General features: G+C 34.8%; 1 protein-coding gene across 1 annotated transcript; it reads right to left on the bottom strand.

Moving 5' to 3' along the window:
• Nucleotides 1-9,239: 9,239 nt before the first annotated feature.
• LOC107177859 (uncharacterized) lies at nucleotides 9,240-10,994 on the bottom strand. Its single transcript, XM_015532346.1, has one exon. It carries the CDS (start codon nucleotides 10,992-10,994, stop codon nucleotides 9,240-9,242), a length of 1,755 nt encoding a protein of 584 aa, XP_015387832.1.
• Nucleotides 10,995-13,590: the final 2,596 nt, after the last annotated feature.

The raw sequence follows: 13,590 nt of genomic DNA, 5'->3' as shown, positions 1-13,590 counted from the left end.
TTATTTTTTCCTAAAACTTGAAAATAACAAATAAAATGTCATAGTTGATTTTGGAATATGCCCATTTAAGTTAAAAATAAAGTTAACTTTTGTCTTAGTATAACCGCCGACATGGAATATTTCTCTTCCATCAACTAACCTTAATAGAATATGATATTGGCAAGGACGTTATACAATTGATAAGTTATAAGTGAAAGCTCACAAGGAGACATAATTAGAGTCAAAACTTTATATTAGCAAATCATAATCCAACGAATTATATAATTAATAAAACAATCATTATCAAACAAATTAAAAAGAAACATATCTTCTTGATTGGCAATTTAGATTATCGAGAGTCTTCAAAAGTTGTATTCGGCAAACCTTTCATATTGAAATTTCATATTACATACGTAAGGATGATTACTTCCTTAAAAATATGTGTATATAGTTAATTTCTTGCCTCCACCGGCCTTCCTTCTTCAATAATTTAATATTCAATTTAAATATTTTGTAATCAAATTAGTTACGGGAACCTTTTCCAGAATCTGCAAGTATCTTCTATTTTAATATGCGTGTGTGTATGCATGCATGCATGTATGCATGTATATGTATGTGTATGTATGTATATTCTTAGTTCTCCTCTTCTCTAAGAGTAAATACAAAAAAAAAAAAAATTAACCTTGATAAATTGATGCTTTTTAAGCAATTTGTTTTGTCAGTCCTGACCCATAAGAGTCCAATGTGCTAAATTATAATTCTATTAATTTATATTCATTTAAGAATTGAATTTTTCTTTGGTGGCATTTTTTTTTTAGTCTGAAATCTGAATATACTCAAATTAATTTGAATTCTGAGTAGAGCTAGATGCCTAAATTTGAATAATATGTTCATTTTTTCATATGATTCACTAAAAATAAATATTAAGTTGTTTTTTTTAACTTAAAAAATTTGAAAACTAATATTTTTACATTCGTGCCCTTACAAATTATAAATATTGAACAAATAATAAACATCTCCAAGAATACAAATAAAATAATTTATTATAATATAAATCATATTCAATTGAATATAACACTTTAATATGCTATATTAGTAGATGTTAGTCAATTTTTTCATAGTTTTATAATGTTTTCATATGAAAAATATTCATAAAAAATTATGAAGATAAATAATGCTAATTTGAAGAAAATAAAAAGATAAAAACAATAATAGTCTACCACTATATATTATCACAAGTTATAGAGATAGGTAATAATGTTAATTATCAAATTTTGTTTAGGTAAAGATGAAAATTAATTAATTAGATAGGGATATTTTAGAGAAAATCTTTTAATGATATCATTCAGGATTTTTAGATTAAGCAAAAAAAAAAAAGCTTAAACTTAATGACTCAATGATTCATTAAGTTGAAAAAAAATAAACAAACCTAATAACTTAATTAATTAAAATTAAGTAAATTAAGTTAAAAAAACGATTCCTTAGGTGACGTTTGTTTTTTTATCTGAAATCTGAATAGACCTGAATTAGTATGAATTTTGAATAAATCTGAATGTCTGAATCTGAATAATATGTTTGTTTTTTCGTCTGAATCTCGGAAAATAAGTATTAAGTTGTTTGTTTTTTTTTCAACTGAAAAAACTAAAAATATGTACTTTTACATTTGTATCCTTATTAAATTTGGATGTCAAATAAATAATATATTAAATACCACAATATTTTAACATTTATAAGTAAAACTATATTCAAGTGAATACATAATTATTTTAGAATTTTAATATATAAAATAAAATAAATTTCAAATTTTATCATATATAATATAAGAAATAAAAAACAAAAATATTTTTATGTGGGGTAAATGTCTATGGGTGAGTTTTGGGATAGACATGAAAAATAAATTATAAAATATGGATATTTTTGACATTAGTAAGTAATTGACTTAATTCAAATTTCTCCATTAAGTAAAAAGCCAAAAAAAATGGCTTATTTTATTAAGTCAAAATTATCTAAAAAGTCTAATTAAGTTATAAAAACAAACACCTCTAATTAACTTAATTAATTAAATTAAATCACTTTAAGTCATTAAATTAAAAAATAAACGACACCTTAGTCTCAATCTTGATAAAACACACTCATTGAGTAATTTATCAAGATTATACTGTATTTTAAAAAAAAAATTACTCAATGAGTGTGTCGATTGTCTTATTTATTTATTTATTTTGGAGTAAAATGGTCATTGGTGTGAAACCTGGACCAAAATTGCATCGACATTAAAGGTATCAAGGCAGTGACATCAAGGTTGAAAAATATTGCAAGAAAACAAAGAAAAATGTTGTAGAAATGTATTTATTTCTCTCCTATTTAACTAGTTTTGTAAGATAAGAGGACATGGGTGCATGAATTCATTAGATTATTCAATTCACGATATTGATACCGTAATCTGCGTCATCAGCTTCTTGCTGTTATTAATCAATGATTAGAGATAAACAACGGTAGATCTTATCCTATAGGCTTGTTTTAGAAATATCTAAACACGTGCACTTCAGTTCAACATTTTTAGGCCTCTGTTAATTATTTAAATTAATGTCGACCAAGGGTCTATTTGATATTATTATCTAGTTAGCCATAAATTCAAAGTATTTTTTTCTTAAAAATAGAAACTTAACCTCTTCTTAACTTCCATGTGACCGAAATTTAAATTTTAGAACTTTGATATCACTCAAGAATTATTCAATCAAAATAAGTTCGATCGAGCCACAACTAGGTGGAAAGAAAGAACTTAGATTTAAAATCTAAACAAATGGTGCAACGTCTAAAGGATCTAAATTAATCTATTGAATTATTAAAACATAGCTAAAATGAAACTCTTCATAAATTTGTTATAAATAAATCTAGTGCTGTCTGTGGCTGGAGGTGATTCCGAAAAGCATAAAAATATCATGTTGTTTATTACTAGAGCATTGCTGGATTATATTAATTAGTACGACAGAATTCACACCATATAAAGTATGATTTTGCTATTAATAATGACAAGTAATCTTTTTCGTGTTATAAATTACAGTATAAATTATAAATGTCACGTATGACATGAATGCTGATCGATATTGTTTTAATTGTTGTCACCAAACAAATAATAATGTAGTCGGTCAATTAATATGGAGCCAGGTGGAAATTAAATCAACATCAGTCCACTTAATTTAATTAATTATATATATACATACGATTGGATAGTTTATTAACTGGTCGTGATTCCATCAAATGAAAATATATAGACATAGTTTCCGTGCACATTTGAGCTAACTGAGATGGGGCATGTCCATGTCCAATTTATTAGTGAATAATCTAGTAAGATTGTTTTATTTTGTATACACTAATTGCAGCAAAACAAAAGGTCCCAATTACAAATTATAATTATGTAAATTTAATGGTTTTAGATTCAAAATTGTATATTTCTACATATGCACTTGTGGCACAAGTATTATTTGCGGATGCTCTTATATTAGTGATTAAAGTCTCACACTTGATGACTCCAACAGCATAAATTTGCATCCAATTTAGCAGCTAAATATTAAATCAATTTATTAACACTAATTAAACAGTATTGTAATGTGCATGTGATTTGGTACAATAATTTAATTAAGCACTTTGAAAAGTCACATAATTATTCAAAACTAAGAAATTTATTAATTAGCCAAAGAAACTTCTTTCTAGAGTTCAAGTTAAATTCAAAGATAACAACAAATCTTTGATCTTTCCTCTGTTTGTTCCTTGTGGGATGCAAACAGCCAGCTGCGATTGAAATTTTACCAAGTAGCAGCTGGTGGGAAAATCATTTGGGGACCGATCTTGGCGTGACCAAACGCATGCTAAGGCGTGATGAGAGTATGACAAAATTCTATGATTACTTACAATCGATGAGACACACAGAAATGAAAGATAAAGTACTCCACTAGTTTAATTTTAGTCAACGAACACGTTTTTGTTTTTTGGTTTTTGGTTGGGGGGGAATCAATTTGGACGAATTAAATGAAAAATTGGAAAAAAAAATGAGACGCATTTCTTTTTGTTCATTATTGTAAAAGTTATCCCTCTGCCTGCACTTTTTAGCTTTAGTTACTTTCCAATATTAGTGGGTTTCATTTTCGACGGAGAAAGCTACAATTGCTTACAATTTGCAACATGAATTGTTGGTAGCAGCACAAATATAATTTTTGAAATTATAAATTCACATACAATTTGTGAAGTATAATTTTCCTTTTTTCAGTTAAGGTATGAGGAGGAGAATGATGAGATGAAATATAATTGTTTTGAAATTGCCAATTTTAAGATGAAATCGTCAAATTCTTTTAATATGAGAAAATATTTAGTCAACTCGATTCGAGTTTATCCGGACTCTACTATATAGAAAGGGGGCCACCAACAAAGTGTTGGCTCTACTGGCAATGGAGTCCCCTTAAGTGGCTTGACTGGGTTTGCTCCTCAGTTCGAATCGCAGGGAAGTCGCATTTGTTGGGAGAACCTGTGCCTCCCGGTTCGAGCAGGGACTTCTAGTCTGGGTTGTGGTAGGGGCTTAAAGGTGTCTCCCACAGTTGAGGCCCTTCCCAGGATACCTCGTGGTTAAAACAAAAAAAAAAAAGAAAGGGGGCCAAAATTTTAACTGGACAAGAAGCGGAGCTTTATCTTCAACGCTAATTTTCTTTGGGAACTAGTCAAGGGCCGCAAGTCTCGGGCACCACTTCTTAATTCTATAGTTAGCTTCTGGAAAATGTAATTGAAAATTATAAGATACAATGAAAGCAATAGATGCGTAAAAGACCCAAAAACAAAAACAAAAAAAATAAAAATAAACATAAAAAAAAAGCATGCTGTTAGTAGTACTAGTCAAGCACACCATTTCTTAATATTGCCATTTCTAAGTCAAGCACACTTTCCCAGTTCTACACTCCCCACATGAGCAAAGAATATCTTTACTTGTGACTTTTAAGTCAGTGTGTTCACATTAGAAGCTCAAGATTATCTAAAAGCAAGGACAAATTATAAATAATAATGATGTCACAAAGTCTTGTACTCTTGTATCATGATTACCAAGTTTATGATAAACAAATACAATCAACTGATTTATAGTTTGTCAAAAAAACCTTTGAAATTGAGGTGTGTATATCATAACTCTTTGTCCAAGTGTTCTGTACCCTAAAAACCACTCAAAGTTGAAATATGAAAGAATTTTTTGAAAGTAACAAACTTTTTCGAAGAGCATATAAGCAAGTGATAATTTAAGAATGTATGAATTTTGTGATTATGAGCAAATGAATTTCGTATAAGAATGTTCTAGCTGAAAGCAAAACTATAAAATGGATTTCAAGTTGGATTTATATAAATTTTAATAAAAAATTATCGTTAAGAGACATGAAAAAGCAACTCTGCAATGAAGCCGATAGCTGATATACCAAAACGGGTTAACCGCTATGCCATCATGGCTAGTAAGAGGATTGTAAACAAATCGATTTACAGGTTTGGGTAGATTGGTTAGTCAGTCTTTGTCTTTTAAAATCTTTGCATTTCATTTTGGTCTATATCTTCATAGAATTTTAGATAAACTTGCGCATATGTCCAGAATCAACATATCAATGCTCAAAAGTGCATGTAAAATCAATCCTCGCTTCCCTTGGGTGGCTTCAAAATGTTGCCACAGCATGGTGTTTGATCGGGTTCTTGTTTCTTGATACCAGTCTGCAGGGTCTGTGAATGATCAGATTCTAGCTCTATTATTTCAGATTTCGCAGCAACTGGAGTTGCTATTTTTGCTTAATTGTAACATAATAGTCAGTGATTTTATTCCTCGGTGGTGGTGAAGTGTTTAAAACCACAACACCTCAATTCAAATACACCAATAATTCAAAACAGAGTAATGCTATGCTTAGTCACTTTAGATACTCTGTTGGAACACTAATACTGATATGACATCTTATGATACGCTCTTAATTCACGAAACCGAGAGCAATATCAGAATTGTCACTACTTCGAGCGAGTGTTGGCTCCAGGGAAAAGAATTTTAAAATTGGAAATGAAAAGAACAAGGAAAAGACGAGTCAGAGAGAGAAGGAAAGTGGTCCATTCGTTTCATGCCTCCCAAAAGGACAAATCCAGCAATATATAACAAACAATCCAAAATAACCAATATTGACAACACGACAGAAAGTAACAAAAAAAAAAGGAATCCAAAACAAACTCAGCCAATCACAATACTTCTATGGACCCTCCTAAACGACGTAGTCTTTAAGCCAGTCTGGAAGTTTCTTTGTTCGTTTGGGCCGTTGATTATCTTTCACTGGTTCATGGTGAACTTCCTCCATGGGCTGATTGACTATGGGTTCTTGGTTGAGCTCTTCCGCTAGTGCCCCCTCTGATGGCTCCAATTTGATATATAAATTTGTATCATTCCCTCCATCTCGAAAACACACCTTGTCCTCAAGGTGAAATGCTGGATAGAGCTTACAAAAGGCATCAAAGTTTTCCCAAGTCGAATTCTCTGGTGAACTGTCAGTCCATTGAACTAACACTTGAGGCGTTGGCTTCCCCTGTTGTAACACTATGCGGGTAGCACAAATGGGAGCTGGTAGCAAAAGAGGATGGTTATCCACACTCAACTCTGGTAAAGGATGTGAAATAGCAGTGTCGTTGCCATGATAAGGTTTAAGAACAGAGATGTGAAATACCGAGTGGATTTTGGAAGTACTGGGCAGCTCTAATTTGTAAGCTACAGGACCCACTCTAGCAAGGACAGTAAATGGCCCATAGTAGCGCTTGGCCAACTTCTGACAGGCGCGAGAAGCTAAAGTGTTCTGTCGATATGGCTGTAATTTAACCAGCACTTTATCCCCTACTTCAAAGTGAGCTTCACGGCGATGCGCATTAGCTTTCTGAGCCATTCGATGTTGTGCGTGATTCAAATTATCTTTTAAAGACTGGAGAAGAGTATTACGTTCAAGGAGAATGTCCTCCAAAGCTTGGATTGAAGTAGAGCCCTTAGCATAATGAGGAATGGTTGGAGGCAATCGGTCAAATAAAGCATGATAAGGAGACATCTTCAAGCCACTGTGGAAATGAGAATTATAGCTCAATTCTGCCCAGCTAAGTAAGGAAACCCACTTCCTTGGTTTGTCTTGAGTGAAAGCTCGTAAATATTGCTCCAATCCTCGATTTACCACTTCCGTTTGACCATCCATTTGAGGGTGGTATGCCGTGCTATGACGAAGAGTTGTGCCACTTAAGAGGAATAATTGCTTCCAAAAATTACTCAAGAACACCGGGTCTCGATCGGATATAATTGAACTTGGAAAACCATGTATTTTAATGACCATGTCCACAAAGAGTTCTGCTGTCGTGAGGGCAGTAAATTGGCATGGTAGCGGACCAAAATGGGCGAATTTTGTAAGACGATCTACAACGACCAATATGACCGAGAAACCTTTTGATAACGGAAGACCTGTAATGAAGTCCATGGTGACCTCATCCCAAACCATATCAGGTATCGGCAATGGTTGAAGAAGACCAGCAGGGGCTTGAGTTGAATACTTAGTTTGCTGGCATATTAAACACTCTCGAATAAATTTTTCCACATCGTGGCGCATCTTAGGCCAATAGAATGTTGAAGACAAGCTTATTAAGGTTCTAGTGACACCCACATGACCTGCCAGTGGCGTAGAATGAAACTCGTGCAACAATATGGCCTTTAAAGAGGAGGTTGGACTGATGTAATAACGCTGACGGTGAAGAAGAAATCCGTTTTGAACTGAGAAGTCAGCTGAAAGTTCGCCCTTTAACAATTGCTGATGAAGTGATATTAAATCAGGTAGTGTGGTGTTCTCATTAAGTAAGGATTGCAGCAATTCAAATGAAGGTTGGCTATTGAAAGAGAGGCAAGTAGGAAAGGTATTGATGTTATCCGCAGGGGCTGTTTCATGGACACGTGAGAGGGCATCAACAGCGCTATTGGTACGACCTGGTCTGTACTCAATTCGGAATTGGAATCCCAATAATTTGCGAAGATAAACCTGCTGATATGGTGTTTGAATCACTTGTTGAAGGAGCTCTTTGATACTCTTATGATCCGTGCGAATAACAAAGAAACGACCCAACAAATACTGCCGCCACTTATACACAGCGTCCATAATGGCATGCAACTCCTTGATGTAAGTGGAGGAGGCTCTCAATTTAGGACCCAACTTCTTGCTGAAATACGCAATCGGGTGCCCCTGTTGTGTAAGTACTGCTCCTATGCCCACATTAGAAGCGTCGGTCTCAATGACAAAATCGGAAGTAAAATCCGGCAACTTAAGGACTGGAGCTTGCACCATTGCTTGTTTAAGAGCTGCAAAGGCATCCATGGCTGTCGAATTCCATTGAAAGGCATCCTTGCACAACAAATCAGTGAGTGGGGCTGCCAATGAAGCATAACCGCGGATGAATCGCCTATAATATCCAGTGAGACCAAGAAAGCCCCTCAACTGCTTGATGGAACGCGGCATTGGCCAGTTAAGCATGGCATCAATCTTTTGGGGGTCGGCTTGTACTCCCGAGGCTGAAACAATATGGCCTAGATACTCAATAGTGGCCTGGCAAAACAAACACTTGGATAATTTAATAAAAAATTGATGATGATTTAAACAAGATAATACTTGCTCAAGGTGAAGCAAATGCTCGGCCATGGAGGAGCTATAAACCAAGATATCATAAAAAAAAACAATCACAAATTTCCGGAGATGAGCTGCAAAAATCTGATTCATGGTGGCTTGAAAAGTGGAGGGGGCATTTGTCAACCCAAACGGCATGACTAGAAACTCATAATGGCCCTCATGTGTTCTAAATGCCGTTTTGTATATGTCGCGGTTGTGGACACGAATTTGATGGTATCCCGCTCGCAAATCCAATTTGCTAAAAATGGTGGCTCCCCCAAGTTCATCAAACAACTCATCGATGGTCGGTATAGGAAACTTGTCTTTGATTGTTACCGCATTTAATGCGCGATAGTCAACACAAAACCGATAGGTGCCATCTTTTTTTTTAACCAAGAGAACGGGGGAAGAAAAAGGGCTTTGGCTCGGTCGAATTATGCCCTGTTCTGACATTTCCCTGATCAGTTTTTCCATTTCAGATTTCTGAAAGTGTGGGTAGCGGTATGGACGAACATTGATGGGGGCTGTGTTTGGTAATAAATGGATTTTGTGGTCAATAGTTCTGTGCGGTGGCAGGCTAGAAGGTTAGAGAAATAGGTGTTTATAGTGCTGTAAAAGGTTGAGAAATTGATTAGAAAGGGAAGAAGGAAATTCAAGTGAGGAAGTGTCTGTGATGGGAAATGAAGGTAAAGCGTCGATGACGGGTACTGGTTGTAAGGCACAAAGGCTGGTCACTGTATCACTGTGAATTAATGCCTGCAATTGATTATAAGTAATCCGAGTAGGCGAAGACAAGTCACCACGAAGCATCACTGGTTGTCCATTTAGAAAAAACTCCATGGTAAGGGCAGAGTAGTCATGGAAAACTTTGCCCAATTTCTGTAACCATTGAATGCCAAGAACCACATCTATGCCCTCAATTGGCAAAATGAAGAGGTCCACTATAAAAGCCGAGCCTTGCATTGTTAAGTTCGCTTGAGGGCAGACTTGTTTACACACCAGGAAGTCACCGTTGCCAATATATACTCGAAAATTGGTAGTGGGCTGAATGGCTAACCCCAATCGTTCCGCTAACGCCGGTTTGATAAAATTATGAGTGCTGCCACTATCAATCAGCACTTGAAAGGTGTGAGAATCAATTTCGCCAATTAGCCGAAGAGAACGAGGATTGGCCTGCCCTGCTAAAGCATTTAAGCTAGAGATGTCACCGGTAATACCATCATCTACCAATTCGGATGGTTCCTCGTTATCCTGGGGATCTAATTCCTCATCATCAGTGCCCATGAGCAGTAGAAATTTATTGCGACAGCGATGATTGCTGCTGTATTTTTTGTCACAATTGTAACATAAACCCTTCTCGCGTTTTTCGCGAAGTTCAGCCGGTGACAAACGGCGAATTGGTAATGTTGGTGTGGGTAACAATGCAGGTAAGGTGTTTGGTTTATTGGTATTGTGGGTTTGTGATGGGAGAGTCGAAGAGGATGCGGGGCTGCTGGCTGTGGTAACAGTTGCAGGTGATGATGATGTATAAATGGGTTTGGCTTGTGTTTGGGAACCAAGTGAAAGGGAATATGGTTGCTGCCATTTAGGCCATGAGCGTGTGCTCTGTTTCACTTCATTATATTTGGCCTCAAAAGTGCGAGCTAACGCAAAGGTTTCCATCAGTGAAGATGGTCTAGAGAAAAGCAATTCCCGTCGAATGTTGGGTTTGAGACCAGTAATGAAAAAACTAATCAAAAGAGGTTCAGAAATGCCTGTAACCTTATTCATTAAGTCTTCAAAGGCTGACTGGAAATCCGCCACTGTGGTAGTTTGGCTCAATTTGGACAAATCCCCCTGGGGATCTTCATACAAAGAAGCACCAAAACGATATCGCAAATTAGCTAAAAATTCTTGCCAAGTAGTGAGCAAGTGATTGTTCTTCATCCATTGATACCACGCAGCAGCTCGGCCTTCCATATGAAATGAGACAATCCGTAGGCGGAGGATCTCAGGTGTGTCATGGAAGTCAAAAAATTCTTCTATTCGAAAAATCCATCCATTGGGGTCAGACCCATCGAATTTGGGCACATCCATTTTCATGGAGCGAAGCACTGGAGAAACCTCAGAGCCAGTAAGAACGCCCTCATATTTGGAAGAGGAAGGGTGTGAAATATTGAAGGCACCAACGAGTTTGTTGGAAGACCCATGAAGTTCTGTACGTAACTCCTCAAAACGAGAATCGACTGATGTCATGAATTGTTGGATTGTTTGGTGGATGGACAGTTGCTGCCCATCAAGTTTGGCGTAAAAAGTTGCTTGAAGGGTCTGTAAAGCGGAAAGAATTTCAGAGTTTGCCATGATCAATGAAAGCACCAATGATACGCTCTTAATTCACGAAACCGAGAGCAATATCAGAATTGTCACTACTTCGAGCGAGTGTTGGCTCTAGGGAAAAGAATTTTAAAATTGGAAATGAAAAGAACAAGGAAAAGACGAGTCAGAGAGAGAAGGAAAGTGGTCCATTCGTTTCATGCCTCCCAAAAGGACAAATCCAGCAATATATAACAAACAATCCAAAATAACCAATATTGACAACACGACAGAAAGTAACAAAAAAAAAAAGGAATCCAAAACAAACTCAGCCAATCACAATACTTCTATGGACCCTCCTAAACGACGTAGTCTTTAAGCCAGTCTGGAAGTTTCTTTGTTCGTTTGGGCCGTTGATTATCTTTCACTGGTTCATGGTGAACTTCCTCCATGGGCTGATTGACTATGGGTTCTTGGTTGAGCTCTTCCGCTAGTGCCCCCTCTGATGGCTCCAATTTGATATATAAATTTGTATCATCTTATGTGTTATCTATCGAGTGGTGATAGATTAATAATTAATAATAAAATCAATTAATACTATACACATGCATTAATTAATTGGTGACATATTGGTAAGAATCCCAACTCAGTATATGAACTAAGTGAGCATTACATTATTGTTCAAAATATTATTTTTGTTGGATGCTGTTGTGCAATAAGGTGCAAATCTGGATTTCAGAAAGTGTATGACAAGTCGTTTACGTGAATCAAACATATGAGACACATCGTTTAAATTACGTGAATCAAACATATGAGACACATCGTTTAAATTCGTATGACATACCGATTGACGCAGATTCAAAAGTCTATGTCTGTCAGCAGATGTCATCCATCCAATTAAGTGAATTACTTGTTTTTGCATCTGATCTCACATAAACTCATTGCGCTGAAACGACATACATGAAAGCCTGTAGGATTCTCTAGGATTTTACATGCACTTTTGACATTTGAGTATTGATTGAAAGATGATTCGTTAGGATACATGTCACACACGTGGATGGAGGTTAAAACAAGTGGAGAAAGGTGGATTTCCTCCTTAATACTGAAATCTTTATTCTAACCAGATTAGGAACTTCCCAAAGCTCTTTAAGCCTCCACATAAAGCCGCTAGTTTTCAGGTTTATTTCACAGAGAGCACATACTCAAGAAGCTTTACAAGCAATCTCTCTCCGTAATTTATTCTCTCATATTAATAAAAGCTTTTCTCTGATCTTCATGTAGACGTAAGTTGGTTAAATAGCTGATTATTCAATTCTTAATCTAATGTTGGGTTTATATGTGAATAATTATATATTGCGAACTCTTATATGAGATTAAGTCTAATTAAAAATGATATAAGTAATTTGGGCTTTAATATATCTAATAAAGTATGAGTCTTTAATGCACAGAGACTTAAGAGTAATATTTATTTTTATAATGGGTTAAAATATGAATACCTAAAAGTGATACGAAAATTATATATATAAGTAATTATGGTTTTCAGATCACACATGACATTTAATTCTCTTCAAACATCCTTTTATTAGAGAGAATGTAGGGAGAAGGTTAAAAGATTTTCTAAGATAACATGTCGATTTAGAAGACAAACCACATGACTTTAAAGAATAATTAGGTATTATAGATTTAAATATGTGTCCGTATATTCGTTTATTGTCTCTTAGTAATACAATATGAATATTCTTAAGTTTCCGTGATGGTTTTCACCAAATAATTATTTTCTAACACTGACCACCCTAAATCCTTGCATCTGATCTTTGCAACTTTGTTTCTTTTGATTTTCTTAGTATTTTAGAGTGATTAAGCTTTGGTTCTCAACATCATAATCAGTTTTTGGATAAGAATTGGTCTTGAGGTTATTAGTTTGGTTGTTAAACACCCGATCAATCTCGACAGATGTGATGAGGAAAATAAAACAAGTGTCCATGAAAGACGCTGAATGAGGTGACTTTTTTTTTAAATGGAATGAGGTGACTTTTGAAGAAGAGTACATAGCTAAAAAAATTAGTGCATAAAAACCTCGTTTTTATCTAAAATCATTACAATTTCTTTTGGCTCTTATCTTAGGTCTGATATGTTGGCTTCAAAGTTACTACATTTGACAGTGGGCTACTTTAGTATCATTATTAGTAGAAACAATGATAATAATGAAGATTAATAAGAGATAGAAAATTTTTAATTGTCTTGGAAGATTTCTCTCATAAAAATGAACAAAATATTAAAAAATGGATTATATATAATTGCTTGACAGATTAGACAGTTGTTGGCATTGATTCCATTTTTTCCCCATTCAATTTTTTGATTTTAAATTCAACCCTAAAGATTCATAGGAACCCTAGTAATTAAACACATATGCGGACTTTTTTTATTTCCTTGATGATTTTTTAAAACGAATATAGCTATTCATTTATGGGATGAATAAACATCACAAGAATTATAACAAACTTGTAAGCTCAGCAAGAGCTTCTTCTAACCAAATACAATAATCTGGTTTCAGCAATACTAATTTAGCCAACTTATGGTCCACTAAATTTCAATATTTGGGAAATATCTTAAACGCAACATTGTGAATTAAATCCTTTGCGAG

Source organism: Citrus sinensis, chromosome 4 (genome assembly GCF_022201045.2).
Source record: "Citrus sinensis cultivar Valencia sweet orange chromosome 4, DVS_A1.0, whole genome shotgun sequence".
In the NCBI taxonomy this organism is placed as follows: domain Eukaryota; kingdom Viridiplantae; phylum Streptophyta; class Magnoliopsida; order Sapindales; family Rutaceae; genus Citrus; species Citrus sinensis.
This window is presented reverse-complemented; position numbering and strand designations above follow the sequence as displayed.